This window comes from Micromys minutus (genome assembly GCF_963924665.1).
Source record: "Micromys minutus genome assembly, chromosome: 11".
NCBI lineage: Eukaryota > Metazoa > Chordata > Mammalia > Rodentia > Muridae > Micromys > Micromys minutus.
The window spans coordinates 37,904,013-37,930,503 of NC_137980.1; the positions used below are offsets into that span (position 1 = coordinate 37,904,013).

General features: G+C 44.8%; 1 protein-coding gene across 1 annotated transcript in view; it reads right to left on the reverse strand.

Moving 5' to 3' along the window:
* Positions 1–26,491, reverse strand: part of DOK5 (docking protein 5) — a 136,533-nt gene that overhangs the window by 19,136 nt on the left and 90,906 nt on the right. The window contains exons 3-6 of the mRNA XM_080925733.1: positions 25,846–25,960; positions 25,609–25,728; positions 22,413–22,602; positions 14,292–14,427 (exon numbers count right to left, since the gene is read on the reverse strand). Coding sequence (XP_080781859.1) covers positions 14,292–14,427; positions 22,413–22,602; positions 25,609–25,728; positions 25,846–25,960 — 561 coding nt within the window. The remainder of the gene's footprint in view (positions 1–14,291; positions 14,428–22,412; positions 22,603–25,608; positions 25,729–25,845; positions 25,961–26,491) is intronic.

A 26,491-nucleotide genomic window follows, 5' to 3' on the forward strand; every position in this document is an offset into this window, starting at 1 on the left:
AGTTGAGAAAATGGAGAAGGAGAGAAAGCTTGGGGACTCTGAGCAGAGAGCCCATTGGAGCTGCTTTCTCTGGCTCGAATGACCACTCGGTCCAACCTAACCGTCCAACTCAGTGTTCCGTGCACAGTTCTGCCCATCAGCCTTCTCCCTCCGTCTCTAGGGGAGAATTCTGCAGTCTGAGTTCTGCAGTCATTCATCCACTTACTGCATGCATCTCTGGACTCCAGGCAGGCACTGCCCTAGGGCTGGAAGCCTGACTTTGAACAAAAGACCATTTTTCTGTTCCTCTATGTTCAAGACTCAGTTGCGAGCCCAGCTTCAGCCACACCACGGTCTGTTTCCACATCGGCACTGCTTTGTCTACAAAGAAGGCTGTGTTCTCCACTGAGCAACATTCTCCTTCCTGAGAGCAAAGGCCTCTCAAGCATGCTTGTGCCTTTCAGGATACCAGGCACACAGGCACTTAAAAGTAAGTAGATCTTAAATGCTTTGTGAATGAACTGATCAAATGTGAACTCATCTGCAGACTGAGCAGTCATCGGAAGAGAACTATTCTATCATCTGCAGACTGAGCTCCAGGCCAGTGAAGAAACCCTGCCTCAAACAAAGCAATAACAAAAATTGACCAAGATAAACAGTGCCTAAGGAATAGTATTCAAGATCAACACCTGGCCTCCACCCAGATGCTCACACACATGCTGCCCAGACACGAGAATACATATACCCATGAAGGTATACGCATATGCTCAGAGAAGAAAGAGAGAGACAGAAAAAAAGGAGGGAACAAAAGAAAGAGAAAAGGAGAAAGGAAGGAAGGAAGGAAGGAAGGAAGGTAGGGAGGGAGGGAGGGAGGGAGGGAGGGAGGGAGGGAGGGAGGGAGGAAAGGAAAAAGGAAAGGGGGAAGGGAAAGAAAGAGATAAAAGGAAGAAGGAAGGAAAAGGGAGGGAGAAAGAAAGGGAGGAAGGAAAGGAGGAAGAGAGAAAGAGAGGATGGGAAAAAGGGAGGAAAAAGGAGGGAAGGAAGGAATAAAGAAGGAGGAAGGGAGGAAGAAAAGGAGGAAAGGAAAGAGGGGAGAAAAGAGGGAGGAAAGGAGACAGGCAGGCTGATTTATTTCCTGCTAAGAGAAATCATGCAAAGGACACAGGACTTGGTGAGCAGGAAGCTGGCTGGAACAATTCTCCATTGTGCCTTACAGCTTTGACAAGCAGACTGCTTGCAAAATCCACCATTTGGGGCCAAACTGCCAAGTGTAGCTCTCTGCCATGCACCAGATGCTCTCCAATGGTTATTTTCATGGGGAATGAAAGTGATTCACATCAAGTTATTCAGAGCCATATGAGTCCTAAACTGCACGCAGAAAACAAAGCCATTGCTCCCTTCGTTTTGGGCAACTGTATGTCTTCTTACTGAGGAAACTTTCCTCCTGCCCTTGCTAGGAGGCATCATTAGGAACTCGGCATCCCATGCCTTTTAAAGCAGACCTGCTTGGAACCTGAACCTCGTGTGTGGGCATTGTGGGGGCAGGGAGGTAGGGAGTTTGATAACTGGTTTTTGACAGTTTTGTTTTTGTTTTTTGCCTCTAATGTAATATTTTGCCTGTCCTAAAAACCTTTTAGCCGTGTGGTTACACAGACAAGTGCAGCCATGACCCTGGCAATCAGAGGTTTGTGGGCGTGTGCACCAGCTGCCTTTCCCAAGGTAGACTTTTAACGTATATATGAGGGCTGGAAGGATGGCTCCGTGATTAAAAGCAGGAACTGCCCTTGGAGAAGACCAGAGTTTGGTTCTCCGGTGGCTCATAGCTACCTAGAGCTCTCTCTTCTGGGAATCCAATGCCCTCCTCTTGTCTCTAAGAAGCACTTGCACACATGGCCGTACACACAACACACACACACACACACACCACCTTTAAAATATGATAAAATCTTAATAGTTAATGCATAAAGCAAAAATCCTAGTGCTGGGGAGGCAGAGACAGGAGGATCAGGAGGTTGCTGGCCAGCCAGCCCACCTAATCAGTGAGCTAGTGAAGAGTCTGTTGTAGAAAACAAAATGAGAACTCCCAAGGAATGACACCCAGCCTTGGCCTTTGGCCTTGACACACAACCACACTGACCCTTTCTTTCCATTCTGGGACCGTGCTGAGTAGAAGTAGATATCCAAACACATCCCAGCAAAGAAGAGGTAACTCAATTTCACGTCTTCACCCTGGGGCTGAGTTCAGCATGGAGTGACGGGCTAGCCGAAGGGTTGCCTGTAACAGATGGACCCTTCTGCAGTGGTTTGCTGCTTGGATGCATTTTGATATGCAAAGCAGGTATAAGCGTGCATATCTGTGGAGTCCCTGTCAGGAGCCTGTCCCTGCTTCTGCCCCACAACCAAGACCTCTTCGTAGATGAAAGCATGCTCTTGCTACCCTTTGATAAAGTAACACCTCCATCAAAGGACCAAACCACACAGCCCATCAGCCAAATTCCCGAGTTGCCTGTTTCTGTCCAGCAGCCCGAGCTTCAAGCAGAGTGTCTGTCTTCTGGCCCAGCTCCCACCAGTTCGTGTAAGGAGAAGAGGCTCTAGAATAGAGTGAGCACATTTGTGGAATCTCCTGCCAGTGCGTTACACATACCAAGTCACATGACCTACGCAACTACGCACAGCGGACATTGGACAGGCCAGTCACATAGGGTAGAAACGGCCCTCTATTTCAGATGCACTGGCCCATCAGAAGCTAAGACCCTTGGAGAAGAACCTATCTTAAGGTCCTGGTTTTTTACCTTTGGTGTGAACCTTGGGCTCTTGGACCAGGCTCTTCTTAGTCCAGGGTATTATAGGATGTTAATAAAGTCCCAGGACCCTCTCTCCACTGGCTGCACTTTGAATCACACATGTTGACAACCAACATTGACTCCAGTTATTCTAATTTCCCCCTAATGACTAAAACAACTACTCAAAGAAAACCCATAGCTTAGAGGAACTACAGACTCGCGTTTGTCGTCTGCCCGTATTGTATTTATAAACATCTTATTGTATAGGGAGCACTTTCCATTGGAGCTGACATTGTGCGCACAGAAAGCATAGGGCTCCAGGCTTGATTTGATGCTCAGATGCCGCCATCTTGAAAACCCTGATACTTTATTCTCAAGACCCTTTATTTTTGTTTTGAGCCTATTCAATACCTGGCCAACTTTATTCTTCTTTTTGTACATGTGCATGTATAGACTTCTGTGTGTAGCCACATATATATGTATGTGTACCTACATATGGAAACCCACAGTTGACACCAAGTGTCTTCCTTAACCACCTCAGATATTAAGATAGAGTCTTTCAGAGAGCATATAGCTTGACAATTCTAGATAGTCTAGATAGCCAGCATCCTCTTCTCCAACACCTGTGCACTGAGTTCACAGGCAGGCCGCCATGCCCATCTGGCTTTTACATGGGTTCTGGCCATCTAAATGTATTCCTTATGGTCATGTATTTCTCCACTGGTTGGGCCACCTCCTCAACCTAGCCAGCTTCTTTTTAAATATATTTTAAATATATTTTATACATGTGAATGTTTTGCTTGCATGTATGTCTGTACACCACATGTGTCCCTTGTGCCCATAGAGGTCCCCTGGCACTAATGTATAGATGACTGTAAGCCACCACAGACATTCCAAGACTTGAACTTGAGTCCTCTGGAAGAACAAGTGCTCTTAACCATTGTACCATTTCTCTACCACCGCCCCAACCCTTTTCTTGATGGAGTCAGTTCTCAAAGGTATTTCCACTTATAAAACAATTTCTGCAGCCAGCATTTTGATCAGACCTAGTAAAGCCTTTAGAAGCTTATCGCACAGTGTTGTGTGGGGCCTCAAAGCTACAAAAGCCCCATTTTCTCTCCCAAAGAAGAATGTCCAGCTGACTGCAGTCCTTGATCAAGCTACTGTTCACACACACACACACAGACGCGCATGCGCGCGCACACATACACAACCAGAATTGGACCCCCTAAACAAAGAGTTATAAATTTGAATGAGGGGTCAAGCATGTTGCTTATGTAAGCAAAAGATCCAGGTTATTGAAGCAACAATAAATAGCAGGACAGTGAAAAGCCAAAGATCATTCTCCACTTCAGTGACATTTAAAGTCTGTGAAGTCCCAGCTCAGACAGGCCCAGTATTCATCAGATACTTAGCCTGTAAAATGTAGCAATCTCTGCTTCTTAAAGACTTCACCAGTATAAACACTAGAAGCAATTCTAATAAAAAATAGTAGTATCTCCGCCTATAGCTGGCAAACCAAACAGAAGAGGCTTGTATATGTCAGCTCGCAGGACCTCTGCGTGGTCTTCGGCAATCTTAACCTGGTTCCTGGCCTGTCACTTGAGACATTAATCCGTGCTTTCTCAACTTTTGTACTGAAGCCAGAAGATAACACTTCACATTCCAGGATGGCGACATGGTTGGAGCAGAACTTGCATTTCATGCTTGGACAGACTGGCAAATACTTGGCTAGAAATCCATTAAGTGGCCAACTTCCAGTTCTTCAGATACGCTGAACTGGATCACCCCAGAATGTTGAAACCTTAATATTAATGACAACCACCGTAGCTCTAACTTCAAAGGCCCTGTCCACAGCGTCTTAGCAATCAGCCATGGCCCAAAGCTAAGCAAGACAAAGCCTTTTCATAAGCTAGGCCGTCTTCAGAATGATACCCCTAAAATGATGCCTTTGGTGTCTCTCGAGCAATGAATTCTGATTAACTTCTGCAGGGCCTCAGATTTAACTAATGGGTGCTTGAGTCGTGCACTTTTGCTTTTGGTAAATTCTTAGCAGGAGAGACATGGGTTGCAGAGGAAGGGTTATTGAATAAGTGCGTTTGTATTGAATGCCCGAGAGCTATGGTTGAGAGCTGAGGTCAAGTGAGGGATCTATTTATACCCATGCAAGAGAAACTCCAGTATCCCAAGAATAGATTCTACACATTCCATGTTAAATGGGGCAACTAGATGGGGCAGCGGGTAAAGGGGCTTGCCGTAAAACCTGCTTACCAGAGACTATTCCCTGGGGTTCACATGGTAAGGGATCCAATGCCAGTAACTTGACCTCTATAGGAATGTTGTGGCAAGCGCATTCCCCAAACGTGATAAATTAATTAATTTAAATTTAGAATGAAATGAAAAGGAAAAAGAGGGCCTATACAAAGAAATGTCAGCAAGAGAGTCAGCTTACAGCTCTTGAAACCTGAAATATTCATGATCTGGTCCTTTAGAGAAGTTTGCAAAGAAATCTTTAATGCTGATGCCTCGCAAAAAATAAATTTCAGGGGTTGATTTTTACTATGTCCTCACCAACATTACCATCCTGAGCTTGACCATGACTGAGATTAGAGAAGCCATACTACTGGCCGTTGTCTAGGTGATCTATCCAATGCACCCACAGGCCTCTGCTCTCAAACAAGCTCAAAGCCCAAAGGCTAAGGACTGGTCCTGGGGTTTGTCCTGTCACCCCCAGGCTTCCAAGATGGCACCTGCTCTCTTCTCAAGCACCAAGTGTCAGGTTTGAGTCTACAAAGTTACACTCCACTGGTAACAGTGTTTCTTTTGCTAGAGAAGTGCGGGTGAGCTAGACAGGAACATGATGGGCATTTACAGTGTGGATCAAGGGAACCTCCAGTTAAAGTGTGATGCTGTGTCTGTTCCTTAGGATACTATGAGGACCAAAAAGGAAGACCTCCACAAGGCAGGCTTCATCCACAAGAGTCACAGCAAAATTACGTAAGGACCAAAAGTTTCATCAGCATCTAGCATATCTGAATCAACAAACTTCCCTGTCTTAAGTGTTTAATCTTTTTAAAATTCATTGGATTTTTATTTCATTTTATGTATATGAGTGTTTGCCTGAATGCATCTGCACTGAGTGTCTACAGTACCCACGGAGGCCATAAGATGGCATAGGATCCCCAGGAACTAGAGATTCAGAAGGTTGTAAGCTACCCCAAAGGGCTGAGGACTGAGCCCAGGTCCTCTCCGAAGAGCAGCAGCGTCTTTAACTATCTCTATAGTCCCTTAGACATTTACTTTTAAACATGGGGTAGTTCCTCATATCTATAGCTAATTTCTAAGGAATTTGTGTGAACTTGTGTGTCTTGTTTTTTTTTTTTTAAACTTTAGCCAAGTACACACACAACAGGGCCTCATGAGTTTGCTGGAAATCATGGGCACTAAGTTTAAATCCTGGCTCCATCACTCCCGAGATCTGTGTCCACACTTCAACTCTCCTGAGGCCTAACAGTGTATGATACCACCTATATCTGTGGCCACGTTGGAGATCTAATGGTAATGGATGCCTAATTCCCAGAATACACACAGTAAGTTCTCAATGACTGTCACGTACACTATCCTTCGCACGAGGTCGAGGCAGGAAGCTAACACACGGATCTCCTAAAACTCAGCTCAGACATAGCTTGCTCCAGGCAGATGCTCTCACCTTTGACACAGCACCGTGCACCCCTGGCCATTTCCCTCGGGTATTTTATGAATAGCATTTCCATTGCCTTTCTGTTGCTGTAATAAAGGAGCTGAACTGAAGCAATCTGTGGAAAAGAAAGGAGTTGTCTGGCTTGTACTTCCAGGTCACACAGCGTCACTGAGGGGAAATCAAGGCAGAAACCACAGAGGAGTTCTTCCTCCTGGCTTTCCTACTTGATGATGCTTAGGAAGATTTCTCCTGCAGCCCGGGATCACCCGCTTCACACAGTTTCCAATCCTAGCTCCTTCTCTAAGATGTGGCACATTTCGGTTGAAGCAGTCTCACTATGCTGCTTAGGCTGGTTTTGAACTCATGAGCTAGCCCTAGGCTGACCTCAACTCCTGGGCCTTGTCCACAAGCCTCCACGGTACGGAGTCCCACATGCAAGCCACCACATCTGCATATAGACGCAGAAGATTTGTTTTTCAAGTTTTATGGCCTGTTCTCCTCAAGACATCTTCATCACACTGCTCCGCAGGTAGTTGGCGGAAATTCTAAACAGTTTCTCGTATAATTAGTATGTCAGGATATAAAAAGATTTTAATTTGGGAGAGGAAAAGAAAAAAGGTGATAATTGCTTTAGGCAGTGTGTTAAAGTTAACACAGTTAACCAGGATCCATAAATAAAAGGGGTAGATCCAGTCTGAGGAGGGGAGGGGCAAGGCAAGGACAGGAGCATAGCACAAAGCACAAGGAAAGGCTTCTCACACAAAAACCTGCGCCTCAGCATACACTTCAGGGTCTAGAATGCCAACCATGAGTTTTAAAAGCTGCCTTGCCTCTATTACACACACACACACACACACACACACACACACACAGATATACACATGTGTATCAAAATGCTTTTACAATTTTACCAGATATGAATTGATTCGGTTTCAAGAGTTATGAAAGAAATCACTTCAGTTCCTTACATTTATTTATTTTTTTAAAATTATTTCACAAATTCCATTTGGCCATAAATCGATCCATTAAAGAAAACACAAAATTAATTAAAAAAAAAAAAAAAGCATGAAAAAAGGCATTCCCAACTTCAGGCTCGAGCCTGTGTGTCATCAGAATTCAGCTTGTGTGGGAGAAACCAACAACACGGGGACTTAATGCCACCCTCAACTGAGTCCGCTCTGAGGTTCCTAAAAGGCTCTGCTAAGTGGCAGACCACTTCCGCCCCGGGACTCAGGACTTGAAGGAAATTCTGGAATGACCGGACTCCTTCTGGCATGAAGAGCGTCCCACAGGCTGCCACTCCTCATTCCAAAATTAGACTTCAGCTGAGACACAGTCCTGGCAAAGTAGCGGGCTGTGGCCGGGAGGTCCCCAGTTATCCCAGGAGCTCTCTGCCGCTTCCCCATCATGGCAGCTGGCAGTAAGTCACAAACGATGATGCATTGGATCCGAAAACATGAGGACGGGAAAGAACAGCACGGCACGTGGCATCAAAACTCCTAAACACCGTACTCCACATTTAATCCCGTTTGGAGGTGTGCACCTGTAGCCGTGTGTGTGAGGGTTCTCTCGTGAGTGTGCAGATGTACATGCATGCACATGGGTGTGGAGGTTAGAAGATGTTCTCCAGCACATGTGACTATTTATCTAAGACTCCTTCTTTCACTGGCCTGGACCATGATAATTATGCTAGGCTGGCTGGCCAGCAAGTCTTAGGGCTCCACCTGTCTGCCTCCCCAGCAGTGGATTCCAAGCTTGTGCCAGCGCTGGTTTTGAGTGTGGTTCTGGGGATAGACCTTCGAACATCAAGCTTGCAAGTCAAACACTTTGAAGGTGGAGCCAACCTCCCAGACCTCCTCTTCTTTATTCTTTTTTTTAATGTGAGTAGTTGCTCCAGGGGAGGGGCTCCGACACTGAGGAAGATTTGGAAACGAGTCAGACTTGAAAACACCGAGCAGATGGACTGTAACACTTCAAGACCGTGTAGAGAGGTGTACGGAAGTTGGAACCAGACAAAACTGCCCAGAATTCCAGGCTCCAATAACATCAAGCCTCCCCCCCCCCTTGCTGCAGGCAAATGATCCGGGTTGGTTTGAACATTGCACTTCTCAGGTTTTCTTCTTCCAGGTCAAAACCGTGAATAAAGCAGTCTCTTCCAGTATAGGGCTCAAGGGACCTTGGGACGCACTGTTGATCTGACATCATAATCTGTATGACTTAATACAACCTAATAGGTCCTCAGTAAATATTTATGAATGAAGAAGTGATTGAGAGAAATGAATGAATGCTTTTTTACAGTGCTTAGAGAAAATCCAGGTACAGTCCCTGGAGGCTGGATAAACAGCATTAAGGATGTCACTAGTGAGCCAGAGAACCAAGCAGGGCCTTGAGAAGTGTGTAAACTTACTAGCCCACCAAATGGGAACCATACAAGGAAGAGAATCAAAGCATGTAATAGTAGAGCATGAGGCAGATGCTAAGGTGGTCCTGCTGCCTCCTGTTCCTGACATCCATTCCTGTGTATAGTCAATCTCTCCATGACTGTGGGTGCGGCACGGAATCTGGAATAGAGTGTGTCAGGAAAATGGGGTGGCATTGCCACCTCTACCCCCGGTGGGACTGTGACATCTACTTTGCAAGAACACTCTATTGCCGAATTTGATGAGCAAAGTGGCTGCATGGTAGATATCTGGGTGACAAAGAGCTGTCATCACTTCACTGGTAAGTATCTGAGGCTCCAAACTGGACACCTACAGGAGACAACACCCCGCAATGACCGTGTTAGGTGTCACCTCTTCCCGAGTCTCACAAATGAGACTGTTGCCCTAACTGACAACATACAACAGTCTGAGCAGAAACAGAGGCCGAGGGATCCCACTAAGCTAAGCCCAAAGCCCAGACCCACTCAAACTGAGATGGTGCCCTGGGCTCCGCCCACCATTTCCAATGAGCAGACGTGTGTACTGCTCTGTGGCACCTGACTGCTATCTTGCTGTGCAGCAACAGAACACTATTCACTTCCTCATCCAGATTAGATAACACCTCACCACGGGAAGTGTGGACGGGAAGTCTGACTGAGTGTGACAACCAAGAAGGCAGGGCGGCACTTCAGAAGACAGAAGGACCCAAGTCTGTCTGCAAGAGAGCAGGCTTGACTGGCCATTTCCAGGGTTTGCAGAGTTGAGTGGTGTGCTCACTGTGGCCTGACCTTTTCAGCGTTCCTCAGAATACAGAGGGTTGCCAAGCCGGCCTACCTCGATAATTGTTCCTACCATCCGACCCACAGCCTCATCCCGATGAACTCTGGGATCAGGGTAACTGAGATGATCTAGTCAAGACTGTCAGCTCTGACTGGAATGGTCCCCCAATGGCTCTGCTGTGGATGCAGTTGCCAGGGCTTTACAGCACAACAGGTATCCAGAGAGCTTAGATTTCCTAACAAAGAGGCCAAGGCTGGCTACTTCAGAAGCAGGCCAGTAGGAGGGCAAAGGTCATTACTAGGAAAGAACAGAGTTAGGTTCCCTGTGACTGCAATCTTAGGAAACCAAAACACTAACCCCAGGACAGATCCATTCTCCTCTGTTCCCCTGAATCTCGGGGTATCTTTGCTCCCCTAGTCAGGGTCTGATTAAAGTACACTAGTGTTTGGCTTCCCACAATCCCCGGCTTAGCTGCCACATCACTCAGATCCCGTTTGGAAGCTTTCCTCATTTCATCTGGAAACCGGACGCACCCGGCTGAAAGCCGCCCGCATATCCCCCCCGAAACTCAAAGAGCGTGCAGCAAATTAAGGGCAAATGACATTATTTTCTAGTTAAATTTTTAGAGGGATGATTGAATGAATCACTCATACCCCCGATTAATTTTAGCGGAAATAACAAGGAGGCAGAAAACGGGGAAACATGCACCCCATCTTCCCATTGCACCTTTCCCGGACTGAGTTGTGCTAATTAAGGCTTTTCAAATAAGGCAATCTGGCCAAAACTTCCTCAGGACCTGACAAGCATCTAATGGGAAAGCAGGTAAGTCAGGAGCACCCCCACCCCCACCGTCAGATTGGGATAACACATCCTGCCACACTGTCTGTTTCTTCCTCTGTCATTTATCCTCTGGCACCCACTGATTTCTTATTTTATTCCATAGGTTTTCATCTGCAGGTGTGCCTGTTAACCATTTGCATCCCTGATACCCACAGAATCCAGAAGAGAACATCAAATCCCCTGGAACTGAAATCACAGATGGTTGTGAGTACACTGCGGGTGCTGGGAACTGAAATCAGGTCCCCTGGAAGAGCTGTTGGGGTTCTTAACTGTCACATCGTAAGTCCAGCCCCTTAAGTATGCATTTAAAAGTCAATGGAATAGGTAATTATATAAGTGTTTGTGTGTGTGTATGTGTGTGTGTGTGTGTGTGTGTGTGTGTGTGTGTGTGAAACATCCACTATAGAACTATATAACCATGCAACAGATGTCATACAAGACTTTTTCCAAAAAGGAGCTGTGGTTTGGAGAGATGGCTCAGCAAGCACTTACTATAGAAAATGCATGAGAAATTGAATTTTAATTCCCAGGCTCCCCATAAAGCCATATGCAGGAGCAAGGGCTTGTCATCCCCAGTGTGAAAACGGGAGAGTGCCCAGGAGCTTCCAGGTCACATATCCTGAAGTATTCATTCACCAGCAAGAAACCCCACCTCAAGCAAGGTGGAAGGGGAGGACCAACACTCAAGGTCGTTTGCTTTCTAACAGTAACTATAAGTCATGTCTTCAATACAGCTTTGCTAGTTATACGCTGACAGGTTGAAACACCGGAAGCACTACTCTCAAAAGTTGACAGTGGGTATCTTGCTGTGTGGCGGAAGCAAGAGGTCTTGCTGTCTCTGGTCACTGTTGCTTTTTCCGGAGCACCTCAGTGATCTGTAGATTTTGTGGTAAACGTGACTCTTCTCGTAGCGCCCTACAGTTGCCTGTGATCGAAACCAGCATACTGCCTCATGCTCTACTGCTTCTTAGTGCTATCAGACAGACAGGCAGAAAGACAGACGAACAGATGAATGACATGAGATGTGGCAGTTGTTGAGATCGGCCTGACCCAACGGATCTGCTCAGCAGTGGCCTGTGTCAAATGCACTACTCTGTGAAGCAGGAAACTGGAGCTTTGAAAAATCTAGAACTTTGATGCACTCCACAAAGCTGCGATGGTGCCATGCTGGTGTTAGAACTAGGTTTGGGCTACAAGGCAGCCATCGTGAGCACAAGCAACAGTGGCAGCCCGAGTCTGCATTAGCTGTGTCTACTCCACGGTGGTTAAATTAATGGGGAGGAGAGGAGGATGGGAGATGGGAAGAGAGGGAGAGGGTGAGAGAGAAGGATGGAGAGAGGATGATGACAGTGACTTGTGTCATTATGAAGGTGAAGGGATCTCCAGCCATGGCATGAAGGCCTGAGATCCACGGGCATCTATGCTGTGGATGGGCATCTGAGTGTGACGCTGGGAGACCAATGTCCCAGCTCGAGACGGTCAGGCAAGGAGAGCGAATTCATTCTGCTCCTGAGTGGCCCAGGCCCAGCCAGTGGACTGAAAGCTCTCGAACACCCCAGAAGGCAAATTTGCTTCCTCAAATTACCAACCAAAGTATTAAAATACGGGGCCAGAAAGATGGCTCCGTGGCTAAGAGCACTGGCTGCTCTCCCAAAGGACCCGGCTTCAATTCCTAGCAACCACATGGTGGTTCACAGCTGTCTGTAATTCCAGCTCGAGGAGACCTGACACGCAGACACACGGGTAAAACACCACCACGGGTAAAACAAAGAAAGTTTTGAAAATATTAAGGTGACGTCTCATTCAGAAACATCCTCATGGCTACACCAGAATAATATTTAATCAAATGTCCAGCAAATCATCCCCCATACAAGGTGTCTCTCCTGCCTTCTTGACTCCCATAAGGCCTCAGAGTTTGCACCGCCCCAAACACCTCTGAGATGCACCTAAGATCACACATCAGACCCTTGGTCCAGCAGAGGCAGCTCCCCCTGGTTCTCTTTCCTCTTTCCACAGTGATCTCTGGCCCCATGAAGCCCGACCCCAAAACAAGAGGTTTCAAATCCTAATCAAACCCTATCTTACAATTCCAAAGGAACTCTGTTTTTATTGTCTCCAAGGCTTTTCTTTTTTTTAATTCTTTGCCTTTGTATTTCCTTTTGAAGATTTCTTAATATTTGAATCTGGAGAGATGGCTCAGCAGGTAAGACGGTATATGACTCTTGCAGAGGACTGGAATTTAGTTCTTCTCACCCAGCACCTATGTTGGGCTGCTCAAAATTTTCTATAACTCCAGCTCTTGCATGCAGACAGACAGACAGACAGACAGACACACACACACACACACACACACACACACTTTAAAGATAAAAATAAAAGTGACAAGTTTGGTGACAAACACCTTTAATCCCAACACTTGCAAAGGCAAATAGATCTCTCCAAGTTCAAGGCCTGACTTGTCTACATGGTAAGTACCTGAACCCAGGGCTTTGTCTTAAAAGGCCCAAACAAGACAAAACTCTTAAAGATGTTTAGAAATATCTCTTCTCCTTCTATAAGATACTGAAGAATTATAATAGTTTCTTCCAGTTAGAGTCTCCAGCAGTATGCAAGGCAAAAAAGGGATGTTTGTGTGTATGTGTGTGTGTGTGTGTGTGTGTGTGTGTGTATGCTTGTATCATGGCATCTTCATACAATAGCAGATGAACGACTATGTGTTCTATCTCTGGCTTTTTGTCTCCGACAGCATCTGTAGTTGGGCTGCAAGTCATCCCCACAGTCTTCTCTGCATGACATCACACAGGGACTCAAATCCTTCATCGAAGCCTGGAATATGTCTCCCCAGTTTCCCTCAGCCCGCTGTCATTCTCACTTCCTAGACACATTCACTGGCCCTGAAAATAACCTCTAGATGTGTGCGCTCACGTGGAGGCCAGCAAGCCACATAGCTGAGTCTACAGATGTTGACAGACCCCTCTGTCAGTGTTAATGTCGCTGAACTGTCCCCTGGCATTTAAGCTTCCAGAAAAGTCCCGTCCTCTTCAGTCCTAAACACATTGATGTCAAAGTGTCCCCTAAAACACCCCAATTCCAGTGACCCTCCCAGGTTCTCTTATGGGGAGGGAGAAGCAGTAAGTAGCTTGGGCTATAAAACAATCTTGAGAACAGCAAGGCAAACCATTTCCAACAGATGTCATTAGTGTTTATCTCGGGTGTGAATATGCCTGAGGTAGAACAAGAAAGGAAGCCAGACGCTCGCCCATCAAGAGGAAATCTCAGCTGGACACCCCAAACGGGAGTTCTCGAGTGATTTCTGTCATGTGATTTCTGTGGTTTGATGAAGCTTCCTTTGCTCACTTCCTCAGGTTCCTCTACCGATGTCCTAAGCACCTGACACAGTATTTTTCCACCTCTTTGCTGCGTCTCTCTACCTGTTACTTTCTGTTTGGTTTCCTTTTACAAATGTGTGCTCCTGCTTAATAAACTCACTCGTATGAGATGGAAAAACACAGCCGTCGCTGGGCATCCCATGGGCCATTCCCAACACGCACAGATATTCACAAGTAAACAGTTAAAGGCAACGCAGATGGATACAAAAAATGGGTGGTTTACCAGTTGGTCACACTGTGAATTCTAAGGATGCTGCCCATTCATCCCATGTCCTCCAGTGTCAAGTAAAGAAAGAAACCAGCTGGGGATGTAAAGCGGGCCCTGTTGTTCAGCATGTACGTTCCCAGAAGCGCTCTATAGTGGTGTGGGCTGGACAGAAAGGAGACATTCCAAACATACCATTGAATTTTTCACGCTCTGCAGCAGACGTTCATGCTGCTCAGCTATGGCCAAGGCAGCAGAGTGGACCTTCTGGTAGATGGCCTCGCCGTCTCGTGTTTGAAAAATAAATAATCCTTCGCCAGTCTCACACATCCTATAAAGACAAAAACCAAGACATTTCTGAAAACCTGGCTCTCAGAAGGCGGACACACTGAGATTTTGCTCACTTACTTTTGACACAGAGTCTTGCAATGTAGCCCTTGCTGGTCTAGAACTCTATGCAGCCCACCTTGACCTCGAACTTGTAACAGCTCTGTATGTTTGCCTCTTGAGTGCTGGAATTAAAGGAATGCCGACAGGCCTGGCATTGTACTGGGAGCTTGAGTCATTTATTCTTAATGTGATTATAGCTCACGTGCACATTTACTAAATAAAATTAACTAGGCCAAAATGGTCAATGTCTAATTAATTATTGTAAAGGTGGACAGGGAATCAACACTCTTGGCTCATGTGTACTGATTGATGGTGTCTTTTCATTTTTCCTTTTTTTAAACCGAAGAGGAAGGTAAGTACTACTTCTCTGTTCTCAGTAACAATGCTGTATTTCACCTTTCTAGTCCACAGGGGACCCTGTGGCTCTGCTCCCTCCTCCCACGCCGGGAGCAATCTGTCAACAGAAAAATCATCATGTGGGCTGTGAGGGGGTTCTGTCTCTCTTCCACACTATCCTAACTTCCCCCAAAGACAACGGCCTTAAGGATTCTCTTATTTCCAAAACCCCAGATCAAATTATGGTCCAGCACCCTGCCAACATGCTGAGTAAAATGTAAGCCATCACTCTTCCCTGAGGAGCAGGACTCTGCTGAATTCATGTGTGGGACACATGGGAAATCCTTTGAAGAAAACAATGAACATGGGTTTGGTGACTGCTGCCAAGCATCGAGAAGATCTGCCTCAGACCACAAACATCCAAAAACAAACTGGTAAAGGAAGCTGGCCAGGCACCATTAGGCAAAAAAAATATCTTTTAAATGGCAGATATTTTAGTGCATATACATATGTACACTATACACAGAAATATAGTTAATTACTATGAATATTTTAATTTTAAAGTATTTATTTTATGTTTATGGGTGTTCTGTTTGCTTGTGTGTCTGTGCACCACATGCATGGCTGGTGCCCTCGGAGGTCAGAAGAGGGTACCAGATTCCCCAGAACGGGGAGTTACAGACTGTTAGGAGCCACCATGTGTGTTATGAGTATCAACCCCAAGTCCTCTGTAAGAGCAGCCAGAACCCCTGATTGCTGAGCCATCTCTCCAGCCCCTCCTATCCCTCCTCTTAAAAATGTGAACAGCATCATATGCATCAATACTGCAAAAGGCTCCGGCATGGATATATATATTCAACAGCGGTAAGAGTCTGTATCTGTTTGTCGGCTCTAAAAAGTCTGATTCTCTGAAGCCCCCTCTTTCTACTTCAGAACCTCTTGCTGAGAGTGTGATCACAGCCTTACTTGATGCATGAGTTGTGTTTGTGTCTGAAAAACCGTGTAACACAATAAGGAAGCTAAGCAAGTTTCCAGCTCAAGTCCTTGCTGTTTCTGAATCTTGTCCAGGAGGTACAATTAACACCATAGAACAAGGACGTACCTGTCAGTCCAAGTCTTCATAGTTAGCCCAGTACCACAGTTATATGGTAGGGTCTAGTAATGGCAAATATTGCTTATATTAAATGTCATAAATATCAATTTATGAGGAAAGGGGGAGGGGTGCTAGGAGAGGGGAGAAAGAGTTTGGTGTCGATCAGTTAACCTCAAGAAGTTAATGTCAATGAAGCTGATTATGGAATATTAATCACTACATTGTACCCATCCAATAAAGTGCTAAGGGTAAGCACCAAGACACTCTTTAATGATGCTAGTTCCACAAAGACATCTACTGCCACCACAAACTCCACTTTCGGCTACTTTGCACATAAGCCACCATAAATCCTTGATTTGGCTTCTTAGCACAGAGTTCTATCAGGTTTTGTAATTTTCCCACATCTGTCCCCAACCCACAAGCACAAGTATATACATTTGTATCATTAAGAGTAAGAAGCTAGGGCTGGAGAGATGGCTCAGTGGTTAAGAGCACTGACTGCTCTTCCAGAGGTCCTGAGTTCAAATCCCAGCAACCACATGATGGCTCACAACCATCTGTAATGGGATCTGATGACTTCTGGTGTGTGTGAAGACAGCTACAGCGTACTTATCTATAATAAATAAACAAATCTTTAAAAAAAATAAAGAGGAAGAAGCTTCTATAATAGGGCAGTTGAGATGCTCCAGAGCCTTGAACAGCTTGTTTTGTTTTGACTAAAACTCACAGTAGGAAATATAGTTTGTTATTACCGAATCCATACATCTATTGATATGTGGATTGATCATCGATCAGCCTCCATGTTAATGCTTCCTTCCTGTTCTCCTTGCTCACAGGACAGTGAAGCTCCCTCTACATTGTCATTCACCAACTGGCAGAAGCAACTCTGAAGAAAAGGTGACCCTTTTGGACAATGCCTGGATTTGTACTTGTTTATCTTGAGATATAGGGTGTCATCGTCCCTTGCTGTTGATCTATCTACCCGCCTCCACATCTCGAGTGCTGGATTTACAGGAGCGAGTCACGACACCCAATGTCAGCAAGTGGTTGGGTACCAACCCAAGGCTTTGTGCACGGCAGGTAAGCCTTCTGCCAAGAGAGCTCTATCCCAGTCCCATCTGATGTCTCCTTTTGAAAAAAACATAACACAGACCCTTTCTTTAGTGGTATCATTTCAATCCTTTAGATGCTGGGATCAAAAACAGAGGACCAAAGGGTCTCAAAACGACCATGGCGTCAAAACTTCACTCCTGGCGTTCGGTCATCTTGCCCGGCAAAACAGACACATGGCATGGCCTCTGGTTTAGATGTTGGCATTTTCTTGTCTCTTTAGTAAATGATGTGTGTCCTTTAGTTGTACTGCGTGGCCCACACAGTGGGCAGCTGACAAAACCCAGCCTTCTCACAGGCTTCCCTTCTGGCCTCTTCTAATCCTGGCCTGCAAGCCCTCCTATCCTGCTTGCTTTGTCTGACTGATTGGCTTAGAGCTGTTTCATCAGCACCCTCTCAACACATTAAAATGTTGCTCTAGGCCTCGACAAAACAGCACAGTGGGGAAGAACCCAGGGCAATAAAAAGAAAAACACATCAATCAGACTAATGGCTTTACATAACCCAGCAGGGCAGTGCAGGGCTGGTCAGCTCTTCAGAAAACACAAGAGAAAAAATACCTCCTCAGGGGTTCATGCATGGAAGAGCAGGAAAGGCAACAGAAGCAGGCCTGTTGGTAACTTGTGACTCCCTTTTTTTCTTTCTCTTCACCCCTTGATTTTGGCTTGGATGCTTTTGGAAGGATGTCTCATCACATCTTTATCTCAGAGGGAAGGAGAGGACCACATCCCAGAACTACATCCTGGATGTCAGTCTAAAGATGGTAGGGATGGAACATGTCTGGGGGAAGAGCCTGAACATGCACTTGGGATCAGAGGTGAGGCCAGTCTTGAGGATGACTTCTGGTCAGAGCATTTTATCACAACATGAGGTAGACTAGGACACCATCGTTTCTGTTTTCGGCTAGAAGAAGAGCATTTCGTTTCTCCTGAGCAGGTCTGTATGTGAGACCCAGCATCCTATTTGGAGACTTGGCATCCTATTTGAACTTCTCTGTTCAACCTAATGAAAAGGAGCATATACTGTCCACCTTCTTTTTCTTACTTGATCATAAGAAATGAACCACCCATGAAACAGTTAGACAAGAGAGAATGTTCAGTGGCTTGAACCAAGAATACCAGTCATGAGTATCCAGGAGACCTCAATGTGACTTTTGTTTCTTGGTTAGGAGAGAGTGCAGCTTCTCTGTACAACGTGAGTCTGCATTTGCTGTGAGCCATGTAAAAAGCTATTACTTACTTTGCTAGTCTGTTCAGATGGCTTCACACCCCAAGCAAAAAACCCTTTTCCTAAGTTTAAGGCAGGTAAGTACCTGTGCATGTAACTCAAGTTCCCACCTTTCTTGGCATACCCAAAATTTCTCTTTAAATGATGTCAAAGGCCGAAGAGAGACTCTTGCTCTCTCTCTGGTCAGTAAAGAAAAGCATTCATGTGTGGAAATTATTTAGCATATTCTGCCAAATGTCTCCTGAGCCTCTCTCACTCCTGCAGAGGCAAAGCCCAGGGTATTAATTTAAATCATTCGGAGGCGAGGCAGAGCCTGACACAGAAGCATGTGGAGCCAGCAGCCAGCTCCAAACATAAAAGGGAGGCTCACTGGACACCTGCCACCCTTCTCTGAACAATGACACTTCTGGAAAGGTTCCATGGGGATGTAGCTGCCCCAAGAACACTCTCCCAGTGGGAGCTTCCCATGGAAAACTCCAGCCTCTGACAGGTTGGTGTGGCCAAGTGAGATGTCAGAGCTCCAAGGCAGAAGAAATGCCAGGCTAAAGACAGACACCTCAGACAAATGAAACAACACAGCTTTAGGTCTCCAAGATACGTTAATTGCGAATTTTTTTATTGCCAGGAAAACAATCTTTGTGCAATCACAGATATTATGATTTTTATGCTTCAACTTCTAATTTCCTCAAGGGAAAAAAACAGCAATAGGGTTAAATCTACTTATCCTGGGAGTTGAAGTGGAGACATATAGGTAAAAGCTCCTAGAGGCTTAGCCCCACCCTGGCAGCTACTCAGAAAAGATAGCTGGCTCTGGGTGCATGTGTTCAGGCTCCAAAAGAAAAGAGCAAATCGGGGTTCCAAAACTAAATCCAAGCCAAGGGCATTAATACACTAGCACACGAATGGGGGGAACATCAAATCAGGAAGCTCTTCCTAAGTCTGTGACTCATTGATGGGAGCCTTTCTTGAACACTGAACATGTCAAGATGGCTTCCTAAATAAGGAATAAGATGCTGACAAGATTACAGATGATGTAGGGGCAGCAGAGATGGCTAGAGGTGAAGAATGATTGCCACTTTCAGAAGACTGCAGTTTGGGTCCTCGTACCCACCTCAGTCAACTCACAACCACCTGTCATTTCAGTCTTAGAGCATCTGATGCCCTCAACTGGCCTCCAAAGACATCTACTACTACTACTACTACTACTACTACTACTACTACTACTACTACTACTACTACACACACACACACACACACACACACACACACACATACATATACTTCCATAGACACACATCTACCTACAGACACATACACCACCACACAAACACATTTGCATATACACAGTACCATATACACACACATGCACATACATATCACATATGAATATATACAATCATGCTCATATATATATGCATACCACAGACACACATATACAGGCATGTGTACTTCCACAGACACACACACACATACACATCATGTATACACACAAACACATCACATACACATACTACCACAAGCACAGACATGAACAAAATAACCTCTCCTGGGCCTTTTTAGTTAGAACAAGTAAATACGATGTTGAACACACTGAATGGTTTTTTGAAACCTCACATCTTTTCCCTCTCAAAGTAGCACTCTGTGATTTGGAAGACGTTCCCAATTCTGTTCCCATCCTGTAAGCTTTGTATAGTATGCTTAGTACAGAGCTGGAGTCATATTGGATAAAATGGTCTATGTATTCTGGTTATTCATTCTCTCCCATTGGCTCATGTCTGCAAAGACTCCAAAGTTCCCATAATTCACCAGGACATCCAGGAAATAGACAAGCTAGAAGAAGCAAGGCTCTCCAATGAAACTGAGTTTTGTCACTCAGCACTAAATCAAGCCACACCTGAAGCCATCTCTATCTACTCCTAGACCCTAAGTCATGATGGACAATGGATGTCTTTGTTTTGTCACTTTGGGTTGATTCAGCTGCCTCCTACTTTCTGGGCTTTGTCCCAGGGGTTCTTTCCTGTATTCTTAATACTACTGTTATGAGTGTTGGGCTGTCCCATGTACTGACAGCCATAAAAGTGTGACTCCCATTGTTCCTAGTTTCTTCTGTGTCTGGAATGGAATTTGATTTCACACCTCCAATTTGTAGTGTGAAAGCCGTGTGCCTGGAAGAAGCCTCACTTCTGCTTGCTTCTGAAAGTGAGGGGGTGGGACATAATATTCGGCATTACAAAACTGCCTTGTCTCATAGATATCCAAATATAACCAAAGAGAAAATTCTCTTTACTCATACAGTAAGGCAAATATGAAAGCTCCACTCTTGGGGGAACATAAACGGTCTTACTATCTAGCTTTGTGACGGTAGTAATACAATTCCATCTCCTTTTGCATTTCGGTGAAGTAGTGATATTTATTTCCTTGTGTCCCACTCTTCCTGCATCGTGAAAACCCCCACCCTGTTCCTGAAGTCCTAACAGAACGTAGGGAGGCTCGAGAGAAAGCATGTCAGTCCATCCCAGGCAAGTTCTTAGTTTCCCAGAAGAACGTCCCTTATAAACAGGTCAACGAGACAGTCCCAACAAGCAGGTTTTATCTTCTAATGACCTTTGTTGCCCAGGAGAGTTGCCAACACATGTCAATGTCCTTGAAAGTAAAATACTCCATGTGTGTGGTGCACATCTGTCATCCTGGTACTTGGAAGGCAGGAAGACCAAAAGCTCAAGAATGAGGGTAGCCTAGGCTACACAATACACCATTTCAAAAACAATTAAGAACAAGAAAACTAACAAGGAAACAGAAAAAGAAAAAAAGCAGACCAAAGAAGAACTGCATATGGAAGAGGAAAAAATGTGTTTTTAATTTTCGGGAAGCTGAGAAAACATTAAATTAATCATAGTTCCAAAAAGTCAATTTCATAGACTCAGGTTCCATTTGAGATCAAGTGAACCGGCTGACTCAGAGGGAGCACTACTCCCATCTGTTCACATGAGCTGGAGGACCACCCAGTGATCAGAACATCCAATATTTGCTCTCTTTAAAGCATCATCATTCCCTGTAGGGGAACTATCAACTTTAGCCAACTGTCTTAAATGCTTTGTTAGTTCAGAATAATTTTAACACAATTAGAAGCTTGTGTTTCATTTTTAATATAATATTTTAATTAATTATTTGAGAGTGTCATTCAATGTATGTTGATCCCATTAGCCCCTCCTCCTCCCCATCTCCTCCAGGATTCATACCCAGCTCCTTATTTTCCAACCTACACTCAACTTTTCTCCAGCATGTTTGGTTTTCTACACAACCCGTTATCCAATTGTGCTGTTTATATTTTCATAGCCGTAAGGCCATCCACTGGAATAGGGTCCACCTACCGGAAGTCACGACCATAGAGAAAACTGACTCTATCTCCCCCCAAACCATGAACTACCCAGAATTCCTCAGTCAGGGGTTAGGTTTGTGAAGCCCTCCCTACTCCATGTTAGAGTGTTGAAAAGTTGAATGGGCTCCTATTTCTTAAAAATTGAGTCACTTAAAATTTCAAAACACAACAGGTGGCCGTGTTGTGCCTTTACAAGGAATCTGAACCCCTAGGAAGGAAGAGTGGGGGTGGGGAGGTAAAATGAAACTGATCAGCAGACTTGGAACTGTATTCTCTTCACTCCTGCTTTTGCCTCTAAGGGGAGCACTGAGAAGGCTCTCTGGACTCCCAACAAATGAGATTTAGAATGAAGCACCCCAGCCTTCCAGCCTTCCTCCCATTTGTTACGTAGGGAGTTGCTAAATTGAACCTGCAGCCTGAGAAATGTCAGTAGCATGTATGATATACCCTGGTAGTTCCCATAGAGAACTATTGAATTACATCCAGGAGATGTGCAAACAGGAAGCTGGACCCTTGTTAGCTTATCCCAGTCCATGGTACAGTTTACCAGCTCAGCCTCAGTTTGTGGCAAGTCATCAAACTGAGTAACAAGATTTGTGTCATGTCTTTGAAGAGTTAGAATCCTCCCTAGGAACAAAGGGACGCCAGGTGCCTGAACACTGTGCTATGAAACATCAGTTTTCGAATTTTCCAAAAGTATTCTTCTGGCCCAGCTGCCATGGTCCAAACCTGGAGGAGATAAGAAGACCTGGGAAAGGATATATAAAAGCCACGAACTCACCTCCCTGCCTCAAAAGTGAACCACGTGGTGTCACGTCCATACCGCCGCAGGGCACTTAGCGGCCAAGAGATGAGTTTGACTCTGGGATTCTGGATGTCCCAAAGACAGATGTACTCATATGTAATCTGCAAGGCACATTCGCCATGTACATCTAAGTTAGGAGATGGCATCAAATACACATTGAATCTCTCTGGGAGAAAAACAAAACGTTAGTCTAAAATCCCCAGAAATGAAAGAGCAAAGACATCTCAGGAACACAAAAGCATCACAAAATATGTACATGCTGGGGTTTGGTGGAGCATTCAGGAAGATAAAAGTTATCAATGAACTGTCACAGAAAAATGGGTTTTTAAATGCAGGTGCTATTACCCAGCATAATGATACACTCTGGGTGTCAACACGCACTAAACACTATTTACATGAACAAAGATCATTTGTCGACCTTCTCAATTTGCACTGTCGGAAAAAAAAAACCTGTATGCCAATAAAAGACCAGAGCCATGTAACCGACAAAAGCAATTTTTCCCGTGCCCACCACACATGAATTACACCTACACATTCTTATTCACAAAAGGCTCAGGTGCGAAAGGCTTTGTCTGTGGTTTTCGGTCCTATAGTAACACTGGTCAGCTTACGGTTCTATAATCAGCTCAATAAAGCTGTATCCCAAATTGTTTAAACCAAATTGTTTAAACCAAATTGTTTAAACCACGTTCCACAGTAACAGAGTGTGAATGTCAAGGGATATACTTAGAGTTTGAACAAAGAACTTTCTTTAGCCAAACTCTGCAAAGAGTTAGCCCTTGAATGACTGTTGAAAGTGTCACCGGGATTGTGATCACGAACTTAGCTGGTGACTGTAAACAAGATCTCATTTGTGCATGGTCACACTGCTTTTTTTATTTTTAATTATTCCTATTTAGAAAATTCATTGACACAAAAAGTTACAGAGTCAAAAAATCTCTAAATGAAACATGAACAAAAATACTACAGCATTTCCAAGCACAATTCTTTTTAAAAAATTTTAAAGATCTATTTATTTATTATATGTAAGTAAACTGTAGCTGTCTTCAGACATTACAGCTGGTTATGAGCCACCTTGTGGTTGCCGAGATTTGAACTCAGGACCTCTGGAAGAGGAGTCAGTGCTCTTAACCACTGAGCCATCTCTCCAGTTGCAAGCACAATTCTATCTACCCGTCCTGTAGTAGCTCCCAGACACTTGACAGGATAATATGATGCTAGCAATTTTATATTAGGAATGTTTTAAACTAGCTATTCTATAATAACAAGGATCATCAGGATCTCTATATTTATCTGAAGTTAGAAAATAGTCATATCAAGAATGCGTTCGCGAATGGGCTCGGGCACCTGCTTTTTAAGTTTTAAAATTTATTTTCAACTATCAATAACCACATGTTGAGAACTTTCTAGAAACTATCATGAAACACATATGTCCCTTGAGAGTTCTAGACCCATGAATATAAAATCATTTTCAGTAAGTAAGAGGCAAATGGGATCATTGTTAGCTGATTCTATGACAGGCAAACTGATTTGCTATTGGATAAATTCGTGGGGCTGGGGAAAGAGAGACCGGTGGGAGAGCGCTTGCCTAGAATGCTTTTGGTGAGAAACCATTTTAATTGTGCTTATTTGAGCTCCTACAAAATAAGACTCTAGAATACTTTCAAAGAAATGCTGGAGGTTTTTTAGAAGGCATAATAAGAGAGAACCCAAGCCTGAAAAACTGGCAGGAAACCTTAGGCATGGATCCTCATTTGAATTTCAGCGCTGTGAGTTTCTACTCTGCCACAGGCACAGATGTCTGAAAGCTAAGTGCTGATCTGGCCACGCTAGAGAATAATAGCAATCAGGCCCTGCCGTGCCTTCAAAGCCCAGGACTGTGTCCCCACGGCTCTGGCTCTCTCCCCTTTGTCCAGCACTATACTGATCGACTGAAGGGAAGGTCTGGTGCGGGATGGATCACCGTGGGAAGTGACCTCGCCTCTCTGCAGCGCTAGTCCCCAATCTGAAGAGAGGCTCCTCTCTATGAGCTAACACTTCCAGGTCTTCACCAACAACAGTTGCGTGGTGACTGATTGTGATAGGTACAGTACAATCAGGGTGGGCAGAGACTGTAAATGTGTCACGAAGAGCCAGCTCTCTGGCTGGGAGAGAGCACGGTTTTAACTAACAACCGGAGTGCGCACAGAGACTACCAGTTCAATTCCCACCCCTGTCATATCTGCCATCAATCCAGGTGACCCAGAGCCCCTGCCACTGTGACAGGAGCATAGATCAAGTGAGGCTTTGAAGCAGAACTGTAGGATCCAATCTCCCCAGCCACTAGGCTGAGCTATTTATAGATGAAGCAATTATTTCGGGCTCATACTATGAATGAGCATTGATTTTTGCTAAAATGTTCATGAATATTTCTGGTCATTATGTTCTTAAAAGATTTATTCCTAGATGTTGTGTTGAGCTGAGTTGGCTCAGGGGTCGAATTTTATTTTTAAATCAGTTTTTAAGTGGGTTTAAACTTGATGAAACATTCAGGGTTGGATTTAAGGTCTATTGAAAGCATTGGGCAGTGTTCAAACACATCCTAAGCCAAAAAGCAAGGTGAGAACAGTCACACTTTAAAGTCAGTACATGGGCTAGAGAGATGGGTCAGTGGTTAAGAGCATTGACTGCTCTTCCAGAGGTCCTGAGTTCAAATCCCAGCAACCACATGGTGGCTCACAACCATCTGTAATGGGATCCCTCTTCTGGTGTGTCTGAAGACAGCTACAGTGTACTTACATACAACAACTAAAGTCTGTACATAGTAAATGGAGAACTACAACCATAGTCTGGATTCAAACACTTATACTTACTACACTTGGAACAAGGTATTTAACCCATCTATAAAATTGGGAAGTCCTACTACCTACGGAGTGGGGCTCCTGTTCAAATGTAACATCTGAATACCTTTAAGCATCTTCCATTCTGCTAGCAAACCTTATGGTCCTTGACATTTATGACTGAAACCATTAACATGGGTGCTTTTCTCTATTAGAGAGGACAAGGTGCTTGAGGAAAACATCGACTGTCATTTACATACACTGCTATTATACAACATCTTCATCCATCTTTATAGCTCAGAGTGTATATGATGAGGAAGCCCCGTGTGGCGACACACGCTTTGCATACGTACCGCTCTGTTCCCGTTCCACCCCAGTGGCCAGTAAGTCAGGCTCTCCGAGGCTGATGTCATTGATTCTGGTCCCCACACATTCCATTTGGAGAACCTTGCACCATTCGTCTGCCTCAAGATCTGTGGAAACAGCCAAAACAAAACAAGACAAAAACCCCACAAAGATCTGTTATCCTCTATGCGTGGTATTCAGCGATAAAGGCCGAAGACCCCCAACCCCACTAGCTTCAAACCAACCTGATTCACAAGCAAAGGTCTTGGAGGTGTCATCATTGAAATAAATCCCTATAGCATGTTTCTTGGTGCTCTTTGGCAATCGGGCTACGTTTTTCACATTGTTGAGTTCTGTAACCTGAAAGAAATAATGATTTGAAGTCTGGTCACATGCCCTGTGGGAACACTTCCTGCCCACTTGAGTGGAAGGAAGAGCCCAGAGTCACAGAACATGTCTGCAGATATGAAGACTAAGTATGACACAGAAGGACAGAAGCCAAGGTCTGGTCCATCACTAAATTATCTCATCAGAGGTGGAAGGTCAGAGACCTCAGAAACACCCCTATGGTCTGTAGTCAATCCATACATCACACCTCGGAGACCCCATCACAAGCTCAATGCCACACTCTGAGCTTGTTGGTGCCTATGGGTCTCAGCATTAGGATATGAGAACACTGCACAGGGTCACCTTGTTCACTTCATTGGTGAAGATGTCCCATTAGACACTCTGTGCCCTCCCTTTTCCACAACCATAGCTATAGGAATTTACACAAATCTCTCCCCTCCCAGAGGGTGTTAACACACGGTACCTCCGCTACGGAAGTTCTGCTAGGGTGAGATCCTGTCAAACTGGAGAGGCCTGCCAGGAGGAAGGCTTATGTGGCTTCCT